This window comes from Cebidichthys violaceus, unplaced genomic scaffold (genome assembly GCF_023349555.1).
Source record: "Cebidichthys violaceus isolate CVI_PGR_0920_01 unplaced genomic scaffold, fCebVio1.0.p SCAF_21, whole genome shotgun sequence".
Taxonomy (NCBI): domain Eukaryota; kingdom Metazoa; phylum Chordata; class Actinopteri; order Perciformes; family Stichaeidae; genus Cebidichthys; species Cebidichthys violaceus.
Window position 1 is genome coordinate 348,384 of NW_027176384.1, and position 27,012 is coordinate 375,395.

The window sequence follows — 27,012 nt, forward strand, 5'->3', positions numbered from 1 at the left end:
TTTTAACTCGTATGAAGAGATGTGACAACATCAGACCAATCCATGCTTCCCTTCACTGGTTACCTGTGAGTTTTAGAATTGATTTTAAGACACTTTGTAACTTTGTTTAAAAAAATGTTGTATAAATAAATAAATGTATTTATTTCCATGCTTTACAACTTTTGGGTGTAGGGTTGGAGTTAGGTGATCAGATAAGCTCAAGAGCCTCATGTTCATAACTTATATAACAAATAAAACACAGAACATGAAAACAAAAATGGATTCCAGGTCCTGAATGTTTTTTTATAGCATGAAGCTTTTCCTGGGACTTCTCTATCAGTTGTTTTTGCCACTTAGCATGTAAAAGTGACACAATGGTGTCCAAATTATAGAAATACTGATAAAACACAATTTTTTTTTTTTAATTAAAAGCACATGGTGAACGAATACAGTGCAGATACTTTTATAAAAGGTCTGAGCTGTACATTTTGGGATACATTTGATGTGCTTTCACTCTGATTATTGTCTTCACGGTGCACCAGTAATGAGGGACTACTAGAAAAGAACTTTCAGTGTTTCAGTTTGGTTGGTAGATTGTGCTGCTCATGTGTGACAGGGACCAGTTTGTCTGAAATTGTTTCCTAAATGTGCTAGAAACCTCAGCAAGACCAACTAAAGAACTGAGGAGTTTTTACCACCACAACCACCACATTTCAACACACATCTTTCAGTACAGATTTTACAGACTAAACGAAAGCCCTGCCTATATATACACACACTGCAAAATGGCTGCCTCCTAGTTAATTATCCAATGAGGAGTAGACACAATGTCTGAGATAGTTGTACCCACAACACATACATGCCAAAATAAATCACTGGGTGTTTTATGTTTTCTATTTTAATGGAATTATTATGTTCTCTCATATAAGCAGCCAAATTATGTTTTTTTTTATTTGTTATCTTTATTTCCCTCCATAGTTCGACTGTGTGTCGTTGGTTGTATTTACAGTGCGTATTATATTGCCCTCTGCTTTGAACTCTATTTTGAAATATCTGTGTTGTACATGCAACATCCTGAGGGACTGGCCAATATGTGTTTACACCTCATTGGATAATTGATAAAGTGTCAGCCATCTTGTGTAGTGAATATATAGGCTGTGCTTTGACTCATTCTGTAAAAAAAAGAAGAAAAAAAACACTGTTTGGGGATGTGGGCTGAAAATGTGGGGGTTGAATATAGGTCAAAGTATTCAATACATACAATACTGGATCACTGTTCACATTTAGTGTGTGGGTGCAAAAGCGATTACATGCAAGGGGTTTAAAAACCTTATCAAAATGTTTGCATGAGCTCGAGCTTCGTCACCCAATAATTGTTTTGTGAGGCAAAGTAGTGGCAGAACCAGAAACAACCAAAGACATGCTGTAGCAAAAAAAAACATGTATCAAACAATACCTTGTATCCCTGAAGTTTTCCTCGAACTGAGGGCAAAGAAACGGGCTCCCAGTGCACTTCTGCAAGTGTGCTGTTGTGAACCATGATCTGCACACTATCAGGAGCCGACAAAGGCACTGCAGAGACATAACAAAGAAAAAATTATTCTAGAACTATTTCCAAGTCACGAGACTATTATCATAAAGTAATATCATTTTACGTCAACCTAACCTAGTGCACACGTTTTTGTAAAATGCTTAGAAGGCAAAAAAATGATCACAGTCAATGATCAAAATAAGATATGTGAACTTTACGGCACACAAGAAAAACATTTTCACACTAAGATTGAATGATGAAGATCTAATATCTCTGTGTTTTGAAAGTGTTTCTCGTACCATTGATCCCACTGGGAATCAACATCTAGGTCTGCAGCTCTAGCAGCTTTCAGTGCATTACTTTGTATTGCCAACATCTTACACAGAATTTCACTGAATGTATTTAAAATAACTTTGAGTATCAGTGACGAAATAAAAAATCATTTTTGAACTAACACTAAAAAGTATATAATAACTAGAAGGGCCAAAGCCATCTCAGAATGGTAACAAAAGTAAAAAATAATTTGTGTGACCGCTCCGTAATTAAGATATGCTCCAAATTTAACTGGTTCTGCCTTGGCCAATTCTTCAGCCTTCCACCAAGTTTCATAAAAGTCGGGCCAGCAGTTTTTTCGTAATCACTCTAACAAATAGACAAAAAACAACAACAAACACACCGAACCAAAAACAGAGATTCAATTCACTCACAGTCTTCTCCAGAGTGTCCTATCACCACCACTGGCTCAGGGCCACTGCCATAATCATTCAAAGCTTGAACCTTGACCTCGTAGGGCACATAAATAGGTGTTCCAGACACAACAAACTGTGAAACATTGGCCACATTCTTTGAGGACCAATCCTCATCCATGTCCTTCTGTCTCCACAGGACTTTGTACTCCAGACCGGGCCCGTTAGCCTGAAATCCTGTTAACGACTGTACAAAGATTGTTTTTTGTCAGTTACTGAAAAAACGTGCTGAAATATGCCAACTTGACTTTGGTCAAATGTTAAAAATGCCTTACATACAGCCCACAGTAACAATATAAAAGGATAGCTTACTGTCCATGAGATGACCAAGTTGCCAGGCTTTGTTCCTACACATTGAATATCTGATGGGTTTTCATCGGGAGCTAGGAAAACCAAAAAAAGATGGTTTAATCAAAATGTTTTTGAATATTTTAGATGTTGCCGTACTTTTGTGACCATGATAATCACCTGCAGGGTTGGTCCTGTATTGGCTTGACGGCTGGCTAGGCTGGCTGGAGCCAACGTGATTCACAGCCAGGACTCTGAAGGAGTAGTAGACGTACGGAGAGAGGTTTAACTGCGCCGTGGTGCTAGTACCAGCAACCTCCGTCAGGTTGATCCAAACTCCTGGCTGGTGGAGCAGATCCTCGTATTGGATCAGAAACTCTGGGGAAGATTGAAAAAAAAAGAGATTTAGAGTTCAAGAATTGTTTGAAGATGTAGACACTGCCTAAAAGAAACCAGGAAATAATTGTTTCTTACTGATGATTATTCATTACATTCTGTGTATATTCAGCCATGGTGGCTCATTGCTCATCGTGCTGTTTCTGTCTTGTTTATTCACAAAAAAAGACGGTTGCTGCTTCCAGAAACTGTAACTGTATTTCCAACAGGGAAATTAGGTTTCTGTAGTCAGACCTGTAGTGTCTAATTTCAAGTTTGGCAGAGGGAAAGTGTAGTGTAGTCTGATAAACATGTCATACTCTGTGTGGGGCTGTTGTGTTCGTCTCCGGGGATCCAGGTGAGCTGAACGCTCCTATCTGTCTGGTCAGTCAGTTCCAAATCAGTTGGAGGGTCCGGTTTCTCTGCAAACACAACAATGAGTCCAGGACCACAGAAAAACAATGAAGGCTCTTTCTCTGCTATTTGATTACAGCAAGTCCTTGCAACTGTTTCGACTGAAAATTTGATTCTGCAAAGAGTTTCACAGTAAATGAGTTGCAGGGTAATTTACTTTGATCAATACTGTCGATTAATATTGGCTTTTATCAGAATTCTTTAATAAGTCAGATTTATTTCTGAAGAACATTCCCATGGAATAAAAGAAATGTGTGTAAAGAGTTAAGCTATGGACAAACATATCACTGTTCAGTAAATTATTATAATCTTCATTCAATAAAACACAGGAGGCATTTTGTATTTTTTGGGACAAGAAAACCTTGTTTCTTATTGTATCAAAAAGGTGCAGTATTTTCTTGAGCAATTAAATATTTTAAGACCATGCACACCAGCACAGGTGTTTTCACTTCAGGCTGATTAGACCTGTGCAATCAATTCAAACCTGCACATACCCACTAACACCTGAGAGGGAGTCTAATCAGGCAGGTTAGGTGAAAACACCTGTGTGGGTGAATCACAAGTGCGTAGAGGCTGTGTATTTTTCAAATGTCAGGGATTTCCCAATGAAATAAAACTCTTTTTCAATTTAAAAAATGCATACCTTGTATAAAATAACACTAAATTAAAATAAAATGGTACAAAATGGGTAAAAGACAGCAAAAAGAACAACCGACATAGAATAAACATTGAGGTGAAATGGAAGGTTTTACAAACAGAACTTGATTTTTGGAGAAAAAAAATTAAAGCTACAAAATCCTAATCTGCGGACATTGTTTACCGTAGACAATAGCTGGAGTAGGAGTAGCCTCTGAGAAAGCAAGACGCAAGAGTAGAGTACAAAAAGAGAGTAGATGTTAGTGACAGATATTAGAAACGCCAGAAAAGCAGGAAAAATATTGTGGTAGTGTGACACTAAATTAGATTAGAACCCACTGTTGCTGAAATTTGAGAGTGGTTAAAAATGATTTCAAGAAAACCTTGTTCCTTTGCGCTTGTGTTGAGTGCATTAACAACATTGTTGACGGAGATCATTTACCATGTTTCATTACATTATAATTTCTTTCAAAATATATTTACCTGACCTCTGGTAACCTGTTGAACACAAAAAAAAAACTTGAATGCACTGTGAACATACCTACGACAGTCAGCATTGCACTGGCTGAGTCCTGGTCCAGGGTGGTGTTCATGATGCAGGTGTAGGTGCCTTCATCTCCATCTGTCACATCTTTGATGGTCAGACTGTCCACGTTCACCTCAAACCTGATAGAGTATTGCAGAGAGATGATAGATATTTTTTTATTTTTTTCCATGGTGCAACATAAGTCTTAAAATTAAATCTTTGTACCTCCCGTCAGGCAGCTCTCCATTGTCTTTGAGCCATGTCATGGTGGGAATGAGGGATGGGTCGTGTTTGACTTTACACTCAAACACAGCGCTCATTCCTTTCTGCACCACCTTGTACTCTGGCTGCTTTAGGATACGTGTGGGCTCTGGACGACAGGAGAAAAAAGAGTTTGTACAAATAATTAATTCAGCTTGATGGTCACATTACCTAATGGTTATAGAGACCTAAATATATCTATTTATGAGCTATAGTAGTGTGTGTGTGTGTGTGTCTGTGTGTGTGTGTGTATATATATATATATATATATATATATATATATATTCATATATATATATTCATATTTGACCTTTAACTTCCAGGTAGACATGGTTCTCCTTGATCCCCAAGTTGTTGGTGGCAATGCAGGTGTACTTTCCACTGTTTAATGGCTGGGCCACATGGATCTCCAATGTGCCGTTCTCATGGATCACATAAGGGTCACCATTCTTAACGCTGGTCTGAATGTCTTTGAACCTGAACGGAAACAGCAAACATTGGCTTTCAGTATTAAATAAAGCTGTACAACAAAATCGGTGGGAAAAATGGCAGAATGAACAAGACTTTGATTCTCATTGGTGTTACCCATGCACACGTGTTGTGCATTGAATTGTTATTTGCAGTCTTCATCTAATAATATTTCATTTTAATTAAATGTCAGCATTTAATTACACAAACAACTGACAAATCCTCTCTTTTTAAAATGGTTTTGAAACTTTTTATTTCTCAAACATAAAAGTCATCTGATCTGAATCTTACCATGTGATAGTTGGTATTGGTGAGCCAAATGAGGCACAGTGAAGTAAAGCAGGGTTGTTGGTGATGACCTGGTACAGTCGATTAGGTGGAGTAAGCACCCTTGGTGGCTCAGCTATGGGAAGAAGCACAAGATTATCTAAATGAGCATTTCCCCCTCATACACACTAGCCTGTAAATCCCAAATGTCTGATCAACTTTCATATAGATTCCCCAAAAAACAGAGAAACTCACCAAGAACGTTGACAAATGCGTTTGCCATCAGGTAACCAAATTCATTGGATGCGTTGCACTGGTAGACGGCACTGGACCCTGACTGCACGTTGCTAAGAATCACAGTGTCATCATCCACCTTCCGACTGTGGTCCTCAGGTGCGTCTATTAGGAGACAAAAGACCGGAAATATGGTCCATAGAAAAAACATTATTTTTCCAGTTCCACGCAATTGAGAAAGCTCTGCATGTTTATTTATACTCTCAGGTACTTTGGACATAACTGTGTATAAATGTAGTATATTCTTTGGACTCATTTTACTCACTCTCTAGGGATACTCCATTGACAAACCAGCTAATCTTAGGTTTGGGTTCTCCATTAACTCGACAAGTCAGGATGCCGGTCTCGTTCGGGGCAAGGATCAGGTTCCTGGGAGCGCTGACCCAGAAAGGAGCGGCTGTGGATGACAAAAAAAAGGAACACACGGAAAGATTTTTGAGAGAATGACAAAAGATGAAATAACTTTGCTGAGCCTTTCGCTTTATGGTGCAGAAATATTAGCATCATATAAATAACTAGGTTACCTTTGACAGTGACCTTTATGATGTGGTGTGCAGTGCCCAGGTTGTTTGTGGCTGTACAGCGGTAGTCCCCACCATCGGCTTCATTCACATCAGAAACCTTGAGCGTTTTCTTGAAGTTATAAAAGGACATCCTGCTGCTCGGCAGCTCTCCTCCGTCTTTCTGCCAGGAGATCTCTGGAGTGGGTCTGTCGCAGAAGCGAACACAAGAGGATGTGTGTTTTTGTGCTGTCAAATACCTTGTATATCACCTTTTTATATGAATACCATGACAGCTTCTTATAAAGCACATTGTATGATACAAAAAAAGGGTGCATTTCTTCTGTGTCGATTATAGATGCAGCCTACTTACAAGCCGTCAGCAATGCATTCCAGCTCCAGAGTCTCCCCTCTCAGAACCATCTTGGTGCTGGTGGCGCCCAGAGGCATCATGAAACCGGGGCGACGCTCCCCCTCTGGGCTATCTGAAAAGACAAGGACACATGATTGAATCAGAACCAGACTGCAACATAAACCTATAGGCTCCTCTTGCCACATTGGGAGGAGCTCAGAGGGCCAAATAGAAACATACACTGTCAAGTGAAGAGACATTGGGTGATTTGACAAAGTGGATAGAAGGGATAGTAAATGAGTGAGTGATGTTGAATATTTTTTTCTTCTTAAAGCCTCGTCACATACTGTATAAGCAGCATCTCAGATTAAGAGAATAAGACGAACCCCCCCCCCCCCCGAGAGGAGAAGCCATCCGTTAGGTGTGTGTAGGGGGGTGTCTTAGCTTACCCCCCCAGCCCAATACACATCCCTCAGACATTCTTAATGGAAGGATCTTGATATCTTTAACATTTTGCACCTTTGCAGAAAAAGTCAGAAAATAGATAACAGACGGCCCTCTTCCACTTCAGAAAGGTGGAGAAAGAGCAATGCCATATAAGAATAGCAATATCATGCTTCATGTGTGACCTTCTTGGATAATTATTGAGGTTGTGCTTGATGTAGCAGATCATCAGATCAGTCCAAAGTGTATTGAAGATTCCAGGGAAGATGCAGTGAGCTGATATTTAATGTTATGCATGCTTTGAAGGTTGCTTTTAAGCTTTAATATGTTATCTGCATACAGAGGCGATCATGGACATTGCTGTTTTGCATGTAACAAGTATTGTATCATGCATTACAGTCGAGGCATTTGCATTTATAATGACCAAAAATATATATCTTTAGACCTTTAATTAATTTGCATAAAGAAACAAATGTAAATGAGAGAAACCCCAGGAAGAGTTCAATAGTCACAGGGAAGGGGGACAAGGCCAAGTTAGAGGTGAGTGTGTATGGTGGGTACGGTTAGGCCTGGGAGTAGAAGCAGGGCTGGGTTCACACTGAAGAGGCTGAATGGGAATAAACCAGCAGCACTCACCACTATAGAAATCAGTGACATTGTACAAAGCAGCCACAGTCTCATTCATTGTTTCCACTGTAATATAACAGAAAATCATAAACATGCAAAACTAGGAAAGAAAACAGGAAATGTTACTTTACAATGTATAAACTAATGCATTAGCTTGACAAGTGTTCTATCGCTAGAAGCACTTCATTGAGCTCAGGAAAAGGTAGAATACAAGAAAAACAGCACAAGCATTCATCTAAGGCTAATGCAGTTCTGCAGGAGCAACACATGGATTAGAAACGGGAGTAAAGCAAGATCCCATTGATCACAATGGGATGAAAAAATATCTATAAATGTGAAATAAAAGGGACTATAACAAGTGTAAATCTTGAAAGTTTCTCAATAATAATTAGAGGATAACAATGAAAATGTGCATGATCAGACATCCAATACTCAAATCTGCAAGTAAAGTTTCATTTTTAACTACATACATTGTGACAATTGGTATTAACTATTTGAAAATACATTTGTATTCCAATGGAAAAAGAGATTCTACACGTAAGTAACATTTAATTTAATTAAGTCAGTGTCTCGACTTACTGTCCACCACGGTGACTGAGATGGGCTGTTTCTGCTGGATGGTTTGTGTGTGAGGGAAGCGAGCATAGCAGATGTAGTCGCTCCTGGTGTCTTCTCGAAGAACATTGGAAAAGTACAAGTCTCCGTTCAGAGCCTGGGACACTCGTTTATCCAGCAGTAGCCTCTGGAAATCTGAAGAACATGGACCGAAAGAGAGTTGGACATGAAACGGCATGTACAAATCTACAATGTGCAATCCTTTGTCCGTCTGTAAAATTGAGTGTGAGATTCTTATCCTTGTGCCATGTGTGCAGATATGTAAACATGTAAATGACTCATCACTATTATCCATCCAGAAGATGACAGGAGGGGGCAGCCCCGCAGGGGGTCGGCACTGCAGCACCAGGGAGACCCCCATCTGCACCATGATTGCCTCATTTCTCTCCTTCGACCACAAGGGGGACCCTGCGAGTCACATAAACGTCAAACAAAGGCACTGGAGGCTCCCCATACAGTAGCTTCACACATGGTATGAATCACATGGATTCATATTTGAGATTGAGCCTTTTGTGGAAGCTGGATACTAGTAATCAAAGCTTAATTCCAAAACAAACTTTACAAAATGAAACAATCAACTTATAGTTTACTACTCCAAAAAACAACATATAATACTGCTGTTGCAGCTCAAGCCTTTAGAATCTATTCTAATTTAGAAAAAGTAAATAATGTAATTGAAAAAAAAATCTGAAGTCTTACTGGACTGTCTGATGACAATGCTGTTGGATACAGCGGTGCCATGCTCATTGTGTGCCGTACACTGATACGTTCCCTCATAGGCCTCAGCCTTTTCCCCGCTGATGTCAATGACAAGAGTTCCTGAACCGGGCTTCATCAGGACTTTGGAGTCTTTCTCGACATCAAAGTGAGTCCCGTTTCTTGTCCACGAAAAGCTAGGATCAACGACAACGACAACGACAACGATCACTTGATTTTTGAGGACAGGTGCCACAAAGAAACACAAAAGTGAGGGAATAACAGCTGGTTCAAATGGCCACAGATGCACTGTGGTCTATTCATGCAGACTGATTGCAATCACTGATCTCGTAGCAGGGAGTTTGACGATTTTTAACTTGATTGAGGGGCTGGTGGGAAATCCAAACTGTGTAGAATTCACTCTGCTAGGTGTGTTTATCAAGTGGTCTATATAACAACAGTTACTACACCCGGTTTATATTTCCACACTGCTCCAGGTTAAGCTGCCCTCAGAAACCAATCTATAAATTCACAGAGAGGACCATAAAAGTGAATGGAAATCGGTTTGTTCTCAACTGCTGAAACTCTCTGGTCGTATCATTTCACAAGCTTTTGTCCCTCAATTACACAACTGGAAAAGCAACCAGGGAAATATGCTAGCGTAGTGGGCGACTGGGATGGATAAACAAGCATCAATGGGATGGGAGGAGTGATCGTCTCACCTGGGATGAGGCTTCCCCTTGGCCTCACAGTGGATGACGATGTTCTCCCGCGGATCAAAGATGTAATCCTTCGGAGACTGTAGCGTTATAGTGGGGGGTTGGGGCACTGGAGAAACATGAATAAAGCCACAGTTCAGACGCACAGAGTGAAACCTTGACACAGCACACTGAATTACAGCAACGAGCATATGCAAGCAACATGCGAGAAGCATTCACACAATCTGGTGTAACACCATTTTGAGCTGCTATCTGATCTGATACGGTCTTACCAGTCCACGATCTGACATAAACCAAGCACCACTCCAAAACAAGCAAGTCACTTCACACAGTAACAGCGTTGAGATAACTGCATGCACATCTAACATTGCTAGAACTCACAAACGCAAAGTTATAAGTGCAAGAACTCAACACTAAAAGTCACAGCAGGTTTTTTTTTAGACAACTTACATCCTTCCAGTACTTTAGCTTTTTGTCCAGCGTGACACGCCGTACCACAGTGATAGAATGTTGAGGAAAGGTGTTAGTTTTTGCAAGGAGTAAGGCAGGTGAAATAGTTGCACACTCAAGTACTTCTAAGCATGTTATTGAGCCTGCCTGAAGTTTGGGTAGGAATATGATTTCCCTCTTTTTTTGTGAATACTTCTATAGCTTCAATAGAGTGACTGTTTTTAATGTAATGACTGTTTTTAATGTTTCAATGAATGTTCTTAATTGTTTTTAAATCTCCTTTTCTTTTGCATTATGTTTTGATGCTTCTAATGGTTTTATGTGAAGCACTTTGAATTGCCTTGTTGTTGAAATGTGCTATACAAATAAACTTGCCTTGCCTTGCCTTCACTTTCATTAGGCAGGTGCAAGCAATGCAAAAAAAGTAGTTGAAGACATCATAATGTCACACAGGATGTGTGATGTATAAAGGGGGGGACAGAGTTCTTCTGAAATGCATTTCATAACAAAAAGACGCAAATGTGATTTCATGCTGAAACGTGCAAAGAGGGAAACCAGTAAACTGCTGCTCAGTCTGCAGATGCTCTAAAACCCCTTTAAGTGGACCATAGAAGCTGCAATGCTCTTCATTATGCACCACAATATGAAAACGTTAAGTTGATTTCCATTACAGTTCTCCATAGAGCTTGACACAAGCGTTGGCAATAGTTGGCAAAAAAATGACAGTGAAAGTGACATTGATGTGAAGGGGACACTACTTACGATCTAGAGGCACCTCCAGTGCTGAGGTCATGTGACTCAAGAGTATCACTAGCACGGCTCCGAAGCTCGGCACCCACTTCCTGTTCCTGTCCATGGTCGGGTGTGTCAGAATGAAAATCCTTTGTCCAGATTCAACAACACGATCAGGCCGGTGTACACAGTGTAGCAGTCTGGATCCGCACTACAACAAAAAAAGAACAGATTACTCCATAAAACTACTAAAACGGTATGTTTGGGTTTTATTTAGACTACATGACTACCAAGTCTCAAAATGTGCAATGTATATAAGATCAGTCCATAAAAATGAAAGATTTGGTTACACACAGAATATTTAGTCTGAACCACAATGGAAAGTTTACGTTCATCATCCAAACTAGGGTTGTAAGTCACAGATCACAAGTGGCTTGTCTGCTGGATGGCCTGCCATCCTGCCAACGGAAAGACTTTGGCAAGAGGAAAAGTCCAAACAAACTTTACGCGGTATTTGTAATTAAACAACCTAAGCATCCTGCACTTGTCAGCCCTACGTTCTACAAAATAAGACACAGACTTGTATGTTTAGGCATTCTTTGAAGATATATTTGGTCATAACTGTTCTCAAGACAAGATAGCCGCTGACGAATAGAACATCCCTTGTGCGCCACTGAGATGCCCCGCCTTCCACGTGTTTGCCTGTAAACATATGGCATGTAAGTGCGCTCGGCCGGAACAATCACAACTCTGCTGCATATACAGCATGCACACGGAGTGGCACATGCATGCACAAGACCCACGGCATTAGCGAATGCGTCTATGTCAGTGTGTCATGTGTATCAAGTTCCACATGAGTGAAAGCGCCAGCTTCCGCTGCGTGGTCCGTAAGAAATAAAAGACACAGTTCGAAGCAGTCACACATAGAGCACATTGAACCATGTTGACATTAAAAAGGGCTCTTGTAAAGTGCACCATGGGGAGCAGAAAATTGCGTTTGTTTTTCCCTTTTTAATGTGCTCTGTCTTGCAGTGCGTAAGCCTCTGTCACGTGTACATTAGCCGGCAATAATTTATTGGCAAATTGGTATTACGTCACTCCACCAATGGCATCAAGATACTGCTGTGCATATAATGTGTTTGGTGAATGTCTCCGTCTTCGACACGATTGCACATTTTTTATGTTTTGACAGGCTAGACGTAAATTTTAAGCGCCGGCCGAAACAAATTTCTTTCCATTGCACGAGCCGGTTGAATCACAGCAGCCAAAGGGTGACAGTAACTCCTGTCAGCAGGCTGAAATGGATTTCGAGGTGGCACAGTGTGCTGCTGTCAGGTAAATGGCTCAGTCCACCCTGACATCTTCATTATTCATGACTAGCACATGCACATAAGCACAAAAGCACACAAACATGTGGATACACAAGCAGAGCACACACACACACACACACACACACACACACACACACACACACACACACACACACACACACACACACACACACACACACACACAGGGGGTTGAAGTCTTCAGAGGCATTTGAAGGTGAAACTATTAAGCTCACCGTTAGATTCAGGCCCAGTACGTCTCTACTCTGCTGGAGAGGAAGCATGTCTGATGACATAGGGCGAGCATGGTAATTAATACCCACACACAAACACACACACACAGAGAGCAGTGTGTCAGATTTTATTTAGCTGAGCTAGACAGAGTGTGTGAGCTAATACAACCCCAGGACACAGCTAATTACGATGACACGTCCTATTGGATATTGCTCTCACTAGTTAATCGAGAGGGATGACAACAGGGAGTGAGAGAGAGAAAGAGAGCAACACAATGTTTTGCGCTCAATGCATTAAATGCCAGCCATGCATGCTAAATCTTCTAATCTAATTGTGAAAAAGGCAATGTGGTATCATGCAAATGTAGTAGCCCATCTTCAGATTCATTACAATAAGGCTCCATTCTGCTGCAGCAGAGATGGCCTTTGGATTAGCATGATTATGCACCATAAAACTGAACCTTTTTAAGTGAAGAGGACAAACACGTTTGTACCTGATTGACCATACAGAATTCTACAAAGTTTTTTTGAAGTCTGCTGAGGGAATTTCTCATCAAAAAAGGCTACATCACCAAGCTGTACTGCACTGTGTGGTGGAAGACATTCCTCTGGAGGTAATATTATCCAATGAAAGACCTTGTAAAATTCACACATATACAGCTGAACATCCATCCTTAAGCTAAGTGGGTAATAACCATATTCCAATGCTCATTTCCTCACAGGTCACAGAAAAAAAACAAAGATGATGACAAAGAGGACTCACAGGAGGATGAGTGGGATGGTTTTTTGTTGAGTGGGCGGGTCACCTCTCATCCTCCTCTTTCCCTCTCTTCTCTGACTCAGTGGTCAGAAAGTCAACCTCCAGCTCTGCTCTATCCTCGCAGACGTCCACTAGCCAATCTTACATCTCTGCCCTAGAAAGGCAAACCCTTATTCTGACACATTCTGTCGCTCCTTTCAAGCTCAACGGTGAGAGTGTGCAATGATATACTGAGTGTTCATTAATGGATGAGTCAATGTTGCTTGCTCCCATACGGAACGCCATAAAACTGCACCACACGACCGTTATATAAGGGCTTATGAAAACGTAATTCAGTGGCGAGGACGTACAGCAGCTACGCTTTTGATTTAATCCACCTTCTGTTCCCATTCCTACCACACATTGACTTTCAGTAACCTGGATCTATTCCCTCTTTTGCGGTGTGCTTGCGGTCTCAGCTGAGCACTCAACACTTAATAAGAGGCTATATTGAAACTCAATTGCTATAGATTAAACTGTCAGTTGTTTAAATGATGGCAGTGGCTTCCTGTAAATATCGGACACTATCGACTTACAGGAATGCCATGTACTTTACCCACATACTTAATAAATATATCTGTTCATTACATTTCACCAATACTCCCTTTCTAATCTCAAGCACACAGCTGATTTTTACATTTAAAAGTTTTAAATATTGCATCATATCATGTGACATTTTGGGGAACATTTATATTAAGAATATATGTTTTTCCCTTGGACTGAAACAGAATAGCTGTTACCCCTCTGTTTCCAGTCTTTATGCTAAGCTAAACTAGCTTGCTGCTGGCAGTAGCTTCATGTTTACTGTACAGATATGAGAGCGGTATCCATCCTCTCATCTAACTCTCGGCAAGAATGCTAGTATATCTTAAGCATATCTTATCCAAAAATGTTGGATTATTCCTTAAAAGCAACCTATTTTTCGACCCAGAATTAGCAATGACTTGCATATTTGATATTGCAACTTTTACCTTGAACTGTTTTGGCACTTTGGTAACATGCTGACTTGTTGGAGAGGTTTTCTAATAATGGTTAAAACCAACATGTCCATTCAGCCATTTGTTTTGAGCTCAGTTTAAAAAAAAAATTGTAGTATTTGCTCCCTCTAAAACCAGTCACTAGATATCTTCCGTAAAGATGAGAAGGACTTTAAATACACTGGATATTCAATACATAACCAGAGCGAACATTTCTCAAACCATAAAGAGTGACGTGAAGCGTGCTGACATAAACCCAACAGTCTTCCTGCCTCTCAGTTTGCCAACCCTGAAGCAACATGCTAAGTTGGTCACTCCGCAGCCTTCAGTCACACTGAGGCATGACAGTCTGACTAGACAGATGAGGGGGGAGGCAAACGGGGAGGGGGGTGAAAACACAGTCATATGCAGTCACATCAAATTCCAGTGACGGAGATATTTCGAAGGCAACAGACTCTGAGTCGGACCGCTTGCAGCCATAGTGGATTGGAGCGGAAAGACTGATTGTAAAGTAAAACTTGCACTCTGACAAGAAATTAAATCTAGCATCGGTTGTATTTTCTTAGCAGGCTGAAATTTCACTCCTTTGGGTAGACATTCAGCACATGCATCATAACACACTAACCAGACTACTCTGGCCTCCACACAGTCTGAGTGTCTCCAGTAACCAGGTCACTAGAATAGGAGCTGTGAGCCATGAGAGTCCCCAGAAACACACAGAGGGAAACTGCAGCCTAAATGTGAAGAGAACGTAGCTGCCACTTCATTGCTGACCTTTGAAAGAGCAGACGTTTAGACTTTTGCTAGGGGAAATATACATCTGAAGATCTTAAAAACACCCTGAAAACTGTGACAAAAACTAAGTTGAAATGTTACCAGTAGTTAATTCAAAAAGCCAAACTCCCTGAAATTAAACAAATGGTGGGAAAGAAACTGTACAGACTATTGCTTATAACACCTTTGTGCAACCAACGAGGTGAGAACTTAAGGACTCATTGCAGTATTCTAAAAGCCTATCCTACAATCATGTGTGAAAAGTAGGTATATGTCCAGCACAGAATATTCTCTTTCTATTTATTTTAGTATTGGCAGCATAAACCCTTGGTGCTGCTATCTTTTAGAGACTAAACAGAACGGCTGCGGGTGACTTAGGTCGAAATAAGAGGTAACTAATTCTTGAAAGCTTTAATTTTGGTCCCCACCAATTCTTCCAGTAAATATTTGGCTCTTTAACACCATTAGAGCTTTTTCTTGCTGTTGCTAAAAATGACCTGATGAGAGTTGTGAGAGTGAACCACAACAGTAAAGTTAAACCACAAAAGTAAAGTTACGGGCCAGAAATAATACAGCTCTATAGAGTCTAGTGATACTTCAGTGAAGTCATCACTATCTCCAACCTCTTTCTTTTTCACTATAACTGCCTTAAATTCATATATACTGTACGTACAATAAGACACAAGATAAGGTTGGAGCTTGATACTTTAGTGTCTGTAAGGAATGCAAAATGTATTACAATGCCAGTGGATTCAAGACAGAGACGTATTGGACACCAGGAGAGACACAAAAACATGCTGACACACCAGTCCTTTCTGTAAACACATGGAGAAAGGGCTGACCCAGAGCAGAAAACCCCAACCTGCTATCACTCCTTGTCTCTATATCTGTCAATTTGATAACTTTATTGGCCGACTGCTCTGTCTCTGGTTCCTCATCGCTCTCTTTCTATCTCCCTCCTTGACAAACCCCCATCAAGCGACCAGTCTGCCATGAACAAAGCCCACTGTAAGGGGAGAAAATGGCCCTACTTCTTCATGGCAAATCCTTGACTGGACTTTTTGATCTAAAAGGAAAAAACGAGGTAGCAGTGCTTCACTTATCCCTCAAAATATGGGCCATTATTCATGCATGTTTCATATCTTTTGACCAAGTTAAGTATTATTTACTGAAGCACATTTGTGCTGCAGACAATAGGTGGATATTGTTACCTTCCTTACCTTTTTTAAAGGCAAGAAGAAATATTATATGAGGGATAGGAATAAAACACTCTGGAGCTGAAGTGAAGCTATACAAGGTGTTATGAAAGGTGTATTTCTATTGAAAAAACACTTGACTGGGAAATGCAGAGGTGAGGTTTGGAGTTTATAGCAAATAAAGACAATAACTTCTAGTGAGGGTGACGTAATGGCATACTTGCATTACTGGTGTGATTTTATTTTCAGTGAAGTATACACAGAATGCACCAAATATGTCCACAAATGCACAGTTTGTGCATTTGATTCCTTTTTAGATGCTGTATGCTTCACTTACAAGTTTGTAAAAGCACAAGAATTACAGACAGTAAGCAGTTTAACTGTTACTCAAAAGCACTTCCGCCAGCTTTCCTTGTCATTATTGAAACCAGCAGCTCTTCAGTTACAGGTTACAACTGCATGATTTAACTGCTGACTTCATCGGAAGCTGTCCGCTTCACTGGAAGTTATTTTAAGAGGCGCTTTCACTACACTAACACCACTTCTGTGCAGTGAAAGGACAGTCTCTTTGTCTCCAATAGCCCCAAAACCGCATTACACACAGCCACCTAATCAGTACTAACTATCTCAGCCTCGTTTTGCACGTGCACACATACACACAGAGGGCTTTTCCTTTTTGGGGTCAGTTTTTCTAGCAACATCCGCAGAATCCCCCAGTGCCTGCTTTTCTCTGAGGCTTTGTGAAGTGCTGATGGTCAGCATGCCCCCACCCATCACCATCCGCAACTCTACAACCAGCCCATGGGGGCCATTGTCCTTCATGTTGTTTACCACGGGGATAACGCTGAAATGGCAGGGGTGCGATAAAAAAAATATGCCCACAGTCCAAGCGGGCATAGAACATACAAACATACAGAGAGGGCAAATAATGATAGAAAGCTTTTTGTTTTGAACTTTTTGTTTTGAATGCAAAAACCTTCAATTAAATATAGTTTTTAAACTTGGGGTGATGGTAAAGCTTATGTTGTGATACCACAGGAACATACCTGTATCTTGCAGAGAACCAGAATACTTATAAGGAGTAGTGAAAGTGAAACTTATACTTATCTATGTAATGTCATTGTGTGTAATTCTATAGATTAACAGTAAAATATAGAACTACACAGACTAGAGTCTCTGGTAATGGTGACAACCAAAGATTAAGAGCTGAAGATCTGCTGGGCCCTCCTCCCATAAATAACCTAACCCTGCTGCAGTGACTCTTAAACCCCTGATATGAATAACCTAAGAAGTATCTTATGGTCATTTCCTGTTCCCATTTTTCTTTTTTCTATTCAGGAAACGTGAGCTGCCCTGCTTTTCCATGAACTGAATCTTAATAGCTTTGCTCCAGGCACACTCTCTCTGAAAAGGTGAAAAATGGGAAGGATACTTCACCTGATAAGGTCACACCCCCAGCCTAATACAGTGCTGCATGCTTTGACAAAATAAAAGCTCACTCTTAAGTAACCTATTTCTAAACTAAAAATACAAACAAAGGTTATGTATTTCTCTAAAATATAGGCAATGAACATCAAATATAAATTCTAAATACTATAAATTGTGGGTTTGTTAAACCAAGAGATTAAACTGGAATGATTTTGAAAAATGATAATTGCTCAAAAACAAAGCACTGAACCCATCCATGTGTAACTCATTAAAAGCAATTACTGATAGCTTCCATTAACATTTGCTTCAATTATAGGGCTGTGGTATTTGGACAGTTGCACACATTTTGCCAGGCGTATGGACCGGTTTGTTGGCTGCCGGGGGCTTGGTTAGGTGTTGGGTGTGTGCCCATGTGCACATGAGTGTGTGTGTGTGTGTGTGTGTGTGTGTGTGTGTGTGTGTGTGTGTGTGTGTGTGTGTGTGTGTGTGTGTGTGTGTGTGTGTGTGTGTGTGTGTGTGTGTGTGTGTGTGTGTGTGTGTGTGTGTGTGTGTGTGTGTATTTATGTACAATTTTGTGTACATGGAATTGAAATTACAAATTGAATCTGGTGTCCCATAATTGTCTAGCCAATATAGCCATACATTCACTCAGTGGAAACTGAGAAATGGGTGTAAAAACATTTGTTGCATCAATGCATTTTTCATAAATGTCATTTCAACTACATCAACCTGCCACAGATAATAGAGCAGATCACTCTGACTTGAATACAAAACGTCCAGTGATCCAGTGCCAGGGTTTAATTCCTATACCCTTGTTAATTGAAACCAAGCCAGAAACCAATGGCATTAAACTCTAGCTAGACTTGGTATCTTCACAATATATAGCAAGTACAATATGTTTCATATGATATTCAGCAGTGATATGTAAACAAACAAAAAACTTCTAGCTGATGGGCTAAACCATGCAACTATAAAAAGGACCTAAAATCAATAGTCCGTCCCATTCTAATACAGTGTGACACTGTTGCAGAGGCCACATAAATCCAGCTGGGCTTGTAAACCAGCCAAGTCTCATTGGTATTCCTGGGTGCTATCGCTAGGTAAAAGGTATTGATGAGCAGATAGATGCACGTGGCCTTGGTACGTGGCTGGGTTTATTATGACATGAGTTACTGTGTGTGTGTGTGTGTGTGTGTGTGTGTGTGTGTGTGTGTGTGTGTGTGTGCATTTGTATAAGCGTTTGTGTGTCCTTCAGGGCAAGACTGTTATATCTTTATGGCTGACGTTTCTACACATCTTTTCCATTTACAGGCCTGATCAAATTCTGTAGTTGTTGGTGGTGGTGAAAGGTAAGAGAGACTGGCAACAACACCATCAGGGCTTGCGGTACAAATACAAGGACAGATTGATAAAGGAGAGACAGTGGAGATTGAGGTAGATCACGCTGAAATGTTGACGGGAGAGAAAAGTGCATGATGGGATGGGAACGGGGGAGGGGACTGATCGACACTTTATGGCAACAAGCTGGCATGCCTCTATTTATTTCTCCTCCGCCCATCTGTTCATCAGGATTACTCGTGTAGATGAGGATGGAGGAGGAGAGGGGAAGCTGGAGGAGGGCAAAGACTGGGTCCATCATCACAACCTACAATTACTGAATTCAAATAATTTTTCTGTAGAATAAACTATTATAATGACTCACTGTTAAAATTATGGATCAGTGCAATATCATAGAGTGCTCTCATGGGGCTATTCAGGTAGCAGTGGTAGAAATGAGAGAAACATTGTAGTGGTGTCTTATGTAATACTGCGCTGCAGCGCCTGCTCTACTTACGAAGACATAGCTCCCTACTGACAACTATTACAGTATGGGTTTTCCACGAGGCAGATGCAGCATGCTGTGTGCTACTGGCCCATTATGTGTGGAGTTTTATTGTTAGCAAGCAAAACTGTTACATTTATTATTCCCCATTCAAATTCCTTGAGTGTATCCTTGAGGTCTAATTTTGGACCATATATATTTGTAGAAATAGATGAACAATGCAAAATTTGCATTGTTCAAATTTGCAGTTTTATGTCATTTATTATGCCTGAGTGTGTTCAATAGCATCTGTACACTCTCTCCTGTCTGTGTGTACAGTGTGTGCACATGAGTGTGTCATGTGTCAGCAGGTGAGCAGTAGGTGACACCAGGAGTGCGTCACCTGCGGCTCCTATTTTTCCAGTCGCATTTAAACACCTCGTCCAAATACATGCTGGATATTCATATAGTCCACTAGTTCATTGTATTCCAAAACAAAGTGTTTTGGCAGCAAGTTGGCTGAATAAAGGACTGATCTTAAACTCTTCGACTAACAGAACAATTTTTAAACCATAGGCCCAAAGTGACACTACATCTACTGTACTCGTTAATATTCTTTCACTTCCTTCATGAGTTCATTTCTGCATCTGAATAAAAATACTTGTACTGATTTTTTACCAGCCACAAGGCAAGAAAACCAGCCTAAAACCCAAAACCACACACACAAATTACAACTACAGGGAGGTTGCAACAAGCTACTGTACTTTGCTGAGTTAACACCTGCAGACACCAAGAAGACTCAAGCAAGACTGCAAAAGGTATTAATTAGTCACTGCCAGCTGTAAGTCACGTCTCAACACTCAGCACTTTTCAACCATGCCAACTGAGCTTTCTTATTTGAAATACTGATCGAATGCCTTTCCAGTGTTTTTCCAATCACAAATACGTTTGTAGTGATGTCAGTGACAGTCACACTGTATAGAGTACAACCATTTAGTGCAGTAATCCTCTCAGGATGATACTGAACACAGCACAACAGCTCGCATCACTGGGACACGTGCACGTGGACAGATATGCAATCAGCAAAAATTGATCAAAAAATATAACAGCAAGAGGTCTGGGTGTTTAAGAGAGAATCACCGACATAGGAGCAGAGAATAACCACAAAAAAAACAGAATGAGACCAAGGACAAAATAATGGATGAAGTAACAAAGCAGAGAGAGAATATTCACTGGCAATATTGGATTTACCTGTTAGGATTTAATCTCAGCCGCTGCCCGTCTCCAGGAGGTGATTCAAACCTGTAACAATGAGGAGACCACAGACATTAATGGTGTCATAATTAGAAAATCCCTCCCCACTGGACTAACCAGTTCTATTACTGTGCACACTCATACCACCAGATTGCAAAATCTTATACAAATCATAAAAAATGTGCTACTGCAACTATTACTACTTTCTGATGGTTTCATTATAACTCATTTGGCAAAGAAATTCTTAGTTTAAAGTCCTGCGCAGCTTACGTTCATGTAAACTGGATCGGCATCCTCCCATTACCTAATCAGGATCATCAGGACATCAACGAGCACTTAAATTACATTTGTTTACGACAGTTGGTGCAAAGATGAAACATTTAAAACTTAATAGAGAACAGAAGTCTTTGGCTGCAGCCAAATGTAGTAGACAAAAAATAATTGGGACAAAGGGACACATTAGGTTCTCAAAGCTAACAGACTTAAATCCATTCATCAATAGAGGCCAGTGTCTCACACACACACACACACACACACACACACACACACACACACACACACACACACACACACACACACACACACACACACACACACAGCATAACATGAATACATGGCCACATCCTCCTAGCTCTCCAGGGAATACCCAGTAAATGACTGTCTTGCTGAACACAAGGACGTTCAATCAATAACCAAAATGTCTCCAGTCATTTTTATTACTTTTACCTCCAGCAGGGGACACACAAATGAAACAGTGCCTCCCGCAAACGGGCCTCCCTTCGTGACCGTGAATGCATTATCATAATCTCCAGAGAGTCTCTCCATTCATCTCACATTAGCAAAACAAATGTGACAGACAAAGAACGGCAGCCCATCTAGAGATGAGGCCATTACAAGTGTAGTTAGTTCAGAGGAGAAAGACCACCGGATTATTATAGTCGCCTTTAATGAGCCGAGGTCGAGCTGTTTGAACTCGTCGGGTAATGCAAAAGATGAGGAGGGGGGGGGTCTTTGAACTCCCCACGACGACATGTGTGAGTAGCTGCTGTCACTGAGCGACAGAGATTGGAGGCACGCCAGTGGCCCAACCCAACGCCAAGCCATGACCCGTTACCATGGAAACGGATGGATGTAGAAAGAGGGAGGCAAACGGGTAAAAGGAAAATGATTTGTCAACATCTTAACATCAGCACATTGGAATCAAACTAAACCTAAGTACGTTTACCTGGACGTGTAAATGTATCCAAGTAGGATTGAATGAATTTAATAACCAGGACTGAACTGAACCGAGCCCAGAGAGGGCAAAGGCAGATGAGAGAGATGTTAATGAAAGGAGACAGGGACGCACCGTGACATCAGAAAAACCCCGGCATGAGAGGCAGAGCGAGGATGATGGGAGAGAGGGAGAGGGAGAGGGAGGGAGAGAGAGAGAGAGAGAGAGAAAATGAACAAAAATGAAGGACGAGTGGGAATAAGAAACATGCATTATTAACGGGCAAATCTAAAAGCGCTTCATCATCAGAGCACCAGAGAGGGGGATGGAGAGAGATACAGAGACAGAGTGGAAGAAAGAGAGAGGGGGCAGAGCTGGGAGATGGCAGAAGAGAAAATCTAGCAGGCCTGACACCAAGCACTAGCACATTGCCATGGAAACGACAAGAGAGACAGACCACATGACAGCAAAGATGCCATTTCCTTATAAAGGGAAATGTGCTTATTTGCATTCTTGAATAATAATAAAATATTAAGATTCATGCCACAGGGAGGAGCTGGTAAGCTTGGCTTAGAATAATGACTGGAAACAGCTAGCCTAGCTCCGCCCAAAGATGACACAATTCAAATGTCGCATATTATATCTTGTTTGTTTAATCTGAACATGAGAATTTGCTGATTTATGGAGGGTTATGTGCTGGATTTTTTTCCTTCTTCATTATGCAAAATAATAGTAACAAGAAGACTCCAGGAAGTCAAACGTAAAACCACAAATTGTTGTGTGTACACTGATTTTTGTTAAGTGTCAATTGTGAGCTTTAAATGTGGCGGTAGGTGGATTTTGTTTCCTTTTAGACAGAGACAGTAAAGAACTAAAATATCTCTGACAAGTGTGGATGTGAAATGTAAGCTCTGTGAATACTTAAACATTCCCTGGAGATAAAGGCCAGCGTTACTCTGAATATCCTCATGCCAACTACAGTGAGATCACTACGTCTGATTCCTAAAACCCAGTGCACTACCACTCTGATTTACTATCTACCTCCTGTTTCAATTAGCTGCATGAGTTTATGGATCCATTGGGAACCAGTACGCTGCATGTGTCTGAATGTTTCAGTGTGTGTGTGTGTGTGAGGGGGTTTGCAAACTGTGATAGAATAACTGACCCCAGGCATGAATAGAAATGTGGGTGCACGTGTGCTGTAATCCCCTAGACTGAGGGCCTCAGCAATCAGAAGCAGCTGCCCAAAATACACACTTAACACACGCCCTGACTGTCTGGCCTCCACACACACTTTTACCTTCATCGGATCCTACGTAATAACACATACACACAAACTGGTGAATTCACATCCCCATTAGAGGGTTAATACACATCCTTATAAAGCTAGGAGCAGACTTTGAATGTAGTTTGAAATTACTATTATTGACCAAAATGTAATTCCAAGTTGCTTGCTATCCATTTAAGGAAGAAAAATACGCTTGAAATTCACCATAACACATTAAAGCCTCGATATTACTCAAAGTAGCAGATGCACTGTAAACATTATGCGAAAGGAATTTCTTCACTGCTGCTGGTTTTATTGCAAAAATTAATTGCTTTTAAACAGTCATGTTTTCCTTCCTATACAGCTGGAGCCGTGCAACCCCTAATATGTAACTCCACAAAATAAAAGCAGGCGTAAACTGCCATCTAAATGGATCTGCTCTTAATCCTTTGGCTATTCTCTCCCACCAATGACAGAGGAAAATAATTGAGCCCAATGCCCAGGCTGCCATGAATGAAGTCAGACTTTCTCACTCCTGAGAACACGTTCCAGGCGGTAGTTTCCCTGGAGCTGGCTATAGTGCAAACAGCAGAAAACACACATTTGCTTCTTTAAACAAATATAGGGCATCAGCAGCACACCAACAAAGGAAAGAGGTTACAGGCAGTGTCAAAAAAAAAAGTTTGTCACATTGCCAAGCAACGCAATGTAAAGTACACAAGGCTTGTGAGACATGCCACGGTGACTTGGGAGTCAGCTACAGAAGCGGTAGCACCTGGGCAGCAACGACTGTCTGGAGCTTGTCTGTTCATCACGTATCAGACGCACCATCTGTGTGTGTGATCAGATTGTGGTGTATGCCTTGGGGTTATTTATTACCCTGTGTGTGTGTGTGTGTGTGTGTGTGTGTGTGTGTGTGTGTGTGTGTGTGTGTGTGTGTGTGTGTGTGTGTGTGTGTGTGTGTGTGTGTGTGTGTGTGTGTGTGTGTGTGTGTGTGTGTATCTGTTCTGTGCCAATGTACATCTGTCTACATTTAGCAACAGCCAAAGACAATGACAAATGACCTAATTAATACTGTCGCCAGGTTGGGTTTAGTGCAGCGTGTCGTTGTGTCATATGGATACAATGTTCCAAACTGCCATTTACAAAATCCCACGGATGTAACAACAATCTTATTCTCACCCAAATCTTTTTCCGACACCCAACCAAGTTGTTTCCTGTAAACACAGACGTTTACTTTGAAAAGATGGCGTATGCATGTGACAAGTGGAAATTGACACATGCAAAACTGACACAAGAGTGTCATAGTTTGAAGCGTAGGGCCATAGCAGCCGCAGTTTACAGTTCAGAGTGTCCACACGAATGGCTAACAAAAGTATAAAATAATGTGTAGCATGATCTTTCTTGAGGTAAGGCTAGATTGAAAAATCCCAGAAGCCTGTGTCAGGATGGCATCTACAGCTGCTTTTGAAATCTGGGTTGAACTACAGAGTTCAACCCACACATTCCCTTGTAATGTGTGTGTTGGACATGGAGACTGAGAGGGGGGTTGGTTACCATGGCTATTCAAAGGTTTTTTTGTTTTTTTAACAGTCTGTGTGCATCCTTCAGATGACAGACAACATACACAGTCCAGTCTCACACAAAAAGGGCAGTCAGAGGGAGCTGGTTTAATCAGAGAGATTTACTGGCGTCTGAAAGTTTTTTTTTTTTTTCTTCCCTCTATAGAGGTTAAAAGGGACAACTCTCCCATCCCCACTGTTCCCACTCCACAACACACAATGGAGTGATTAAGAATGTCACGCACACACACAGAGATGGTGAGAGCACGTAGGATAAATCAAGATTAAGGAACAGTCGGAAGTAGCATGCCTTTGCAGCTGATCCTCTGCTATAAGCTTCTGCAGCTGAAGGCGAGCGTATTGTAAAAGTGCCCAGGTGTGGGAGCCCTATGGGGATTGTATCCAATCGTCAGAGTCATTTTACAGCTCCAGCGGTGAGAGGGTATGAAGGCGAGAGGAAACAGGGAAAATGACAGGGACTAACAGAAGAGTGGGAGGTCTGGAGCAACAGATGAAGAAAATGGACTGTAGGAAAAGAAGATTTGTAAGCCGACTGAAAATGAAGAAAGAGGTTGGGCCACCGTCAATGCAGATGAAACACCTCGCCATACGGCGCTGTGCTCCATTAAATCAGTCACAGTGAGAGAGAGAGGCCTGCCGGATAGAGTTTGATTCCTATGTTAATGCAAGGTTTCAGTAGGCTGTGCAGAGGTGTTGCTTTACTTATGTATTATTAAAATACATTTATTGTTATCCTGAAAGGCTGAATCCAGCTGCGGGCCTCTTTCTATAAAGACATTATGCCACGTCACAGAAGGAAAAAGCACAGGTGTAATAATGACAATAATGACTGAAGTCCATTTAGCTGCATCAGTTTCTTGCCATCCTGCATACTGGCTCACTCGAATATACAGCGAACATAATAGTGCCATTGTTAACGATATTAGCAACACTTTTGCTTTTCCTCCGATGATTAAAAATGTCTGCTGTTAAAAAAAGGCCTTCATATTGTGATGCAGATTTTAGATATCATCCAACCATATCAAGATGTTGATGATATACAAGTCGTTCAGAAACATTTGATAGTGATTTGGGCAGATATTAAAGTTATAGATATATGAATATGTCTTTTCTGAAAACAATAGTCACATGGCCAGAGTTTGACAAATTAAGCCATAAGTATTTTCCAATTCTTGACTTTATAGAACAAAATTTGTCTTTGTGATTAGCAGGGGAACATTGTGCAGGCAAACAAAAAGTGAGCTTTTTATATTAACCTAATTCCCATTTGATCTGACTAACACAGACTGCATTGCTCATATAGCTGAATTACAAGCACTTTTTGTCCTTTATCTGTTAAACTGGAGTCACGACAGGAAGAGATGTGTTCACAGCCAGTATGGAGAGGAAGAATTATTGTAGCATATCAACTGTACGTATATGCATATGAGTAATGTTTTGAGATGTCTTGAACAAATGTACACTTATCTTTATAAATAATGGGACTTTCCCAAAGCCATAATCGCAGAAGAATATGAAGCTTGACAAAACAGCCCGAAGGTATAAAGGGTTAATGTAAACAATACTCCTAATGCTATGTCAGCCATCATAATGAAACACACAGCGGTATATGGCCTTGAGGGCATTTTGCATATATGGACACTGTAAACAATCAAGACAATCATTGTTGGAGAGGAGAAGGGGAAAGACAACAATAGGCAGAGATTGACAAAGAGAGATTAATGTAAAGATAAAATGGACAAGACTTCGTTGTCATTGTGCATGTTTATCAATTACCAATTGTTTAAGAGTATGTCTTTTATTAATTTCTCTATTTCTCACAAAAAGACTGGATAGTGGCCAATATTGCTAAGAAAACCAGCTCTATCAAGATCTGAGAGGCTGCATCCCCATGGAGAGAGTCGAGTCCAGAGTGCTTAACAGAACAGAGCTTGGCCATCAGTGACATGACATGTCAGAAACACGTTGGAAAAATGCCCACACAGCCGGCACCGCAGAGACCATCTCATCTGAAGGAACAACGCAATGGGGAGGCAAGGGAAAGACAAAGATGGAGACAGATGTAGCGTGAAAATGAGTCGAGGGCAATGAGAAATGTAAACGTGGAAATGAGATTGTGAGGAACAAAAGGGGCCGGGAGGGCAAACAGTGGAGGGTATAGACCTGTAGGATGCCTGGGAGACGTCTAATATTGACTGCATAACTTCAACCTAAGACAGAGAAAGGCAGGAGAAGAAGA

The 27,012-nt window shown here is 40.9% G+C and overlaps 1 protein-coding gene across 11 annotated transcripts in view; it reads right to left on the reverse strand.

The window, feature by feature from the left end:
- Positions 1-27,012, reverse strand: part of nrcama (neuronal cell adhesion molecule a) — a 51,471-nt gene that overhangs the window by 10,213 nt on the left and 14,246 nt on the right. For 5 of the 11 annotated variants that reach the window (XM_068716798.1, XM_068716796.1, XM_068716797.1 and 2 more), the window contains exons 2-21: positions 20,708-20,758; positions 10,951-11,131; positions 10,189-10,206; positions 9,742-9,847; positions 9,023-9,216; positions 8,288-8,731; positions 6,659-6,770; positions 6,310-6,494; positions 6,051-6,182; positions 5,747-5,890; positions 5,516-5,627; positions 5,067-5,233; positions 4,721-4,865; positions 4,511-4,635; positions 4,154-4,183; positions 3,240-3,341; positions 2,725-2,922; positions 2,569-2,639; positions 2,218-2,443; positions 1,436-1,551 (exon numbers count right to left, since the gene is read on the reverse strand). In XM_068716798.1, coding sequence (XP_068572899.1) covers positions 1,436-1,551; positions 2,218-2,443; positions 2,569-2,639; positions 2,725-2,922; positions 3,240-3,341; positions 4,154-4,183; positions 4,511-4,635; positions 4,721-4,865; positions 5,067-5,233; positions 5,516-5,627; positions 5,747-5,890; positions 6,051-6,182; positions 6,310-6,494; positions 6,659-6,770; positions 8,288-8,731; positions 9,023-9,216; positions 9,742-9,847; positions 10,189-10,206; positions 10,951-11,044 — 2,721 coding nt within the window. In that variant the 5' untranslated portion in view covers positions 11,045-11,131; positions 20,708-20,758. The remainder of the gene's footprint in view (positions 1-1,435; positions 1,552-2,217; positions 2,444-2,568; positions 2,640-2,724; positions 2,923-3,239; positions 3,342-4,153; positions 4,184-4,510; positions 4,636-4,720; positions 4,866-5,066; positions 5,234-5,515; positions 5,628-5,746; positions 5,891-6,050; positions 6,183-6,309; positions 6,495-6,658; positions 6,771-8,287; positions 8,732-9,022; positions 9,217-9,741; positions 9,848-10,188; positions 10,207-10,950; positions 11,132-20,707; positions 20,759-27,012) is intronic. The other 6 variants (XM_068716800.1, XM_068716801.1, XM_068716803.1 and 3 more) reach the window with 6 other exon arrangements.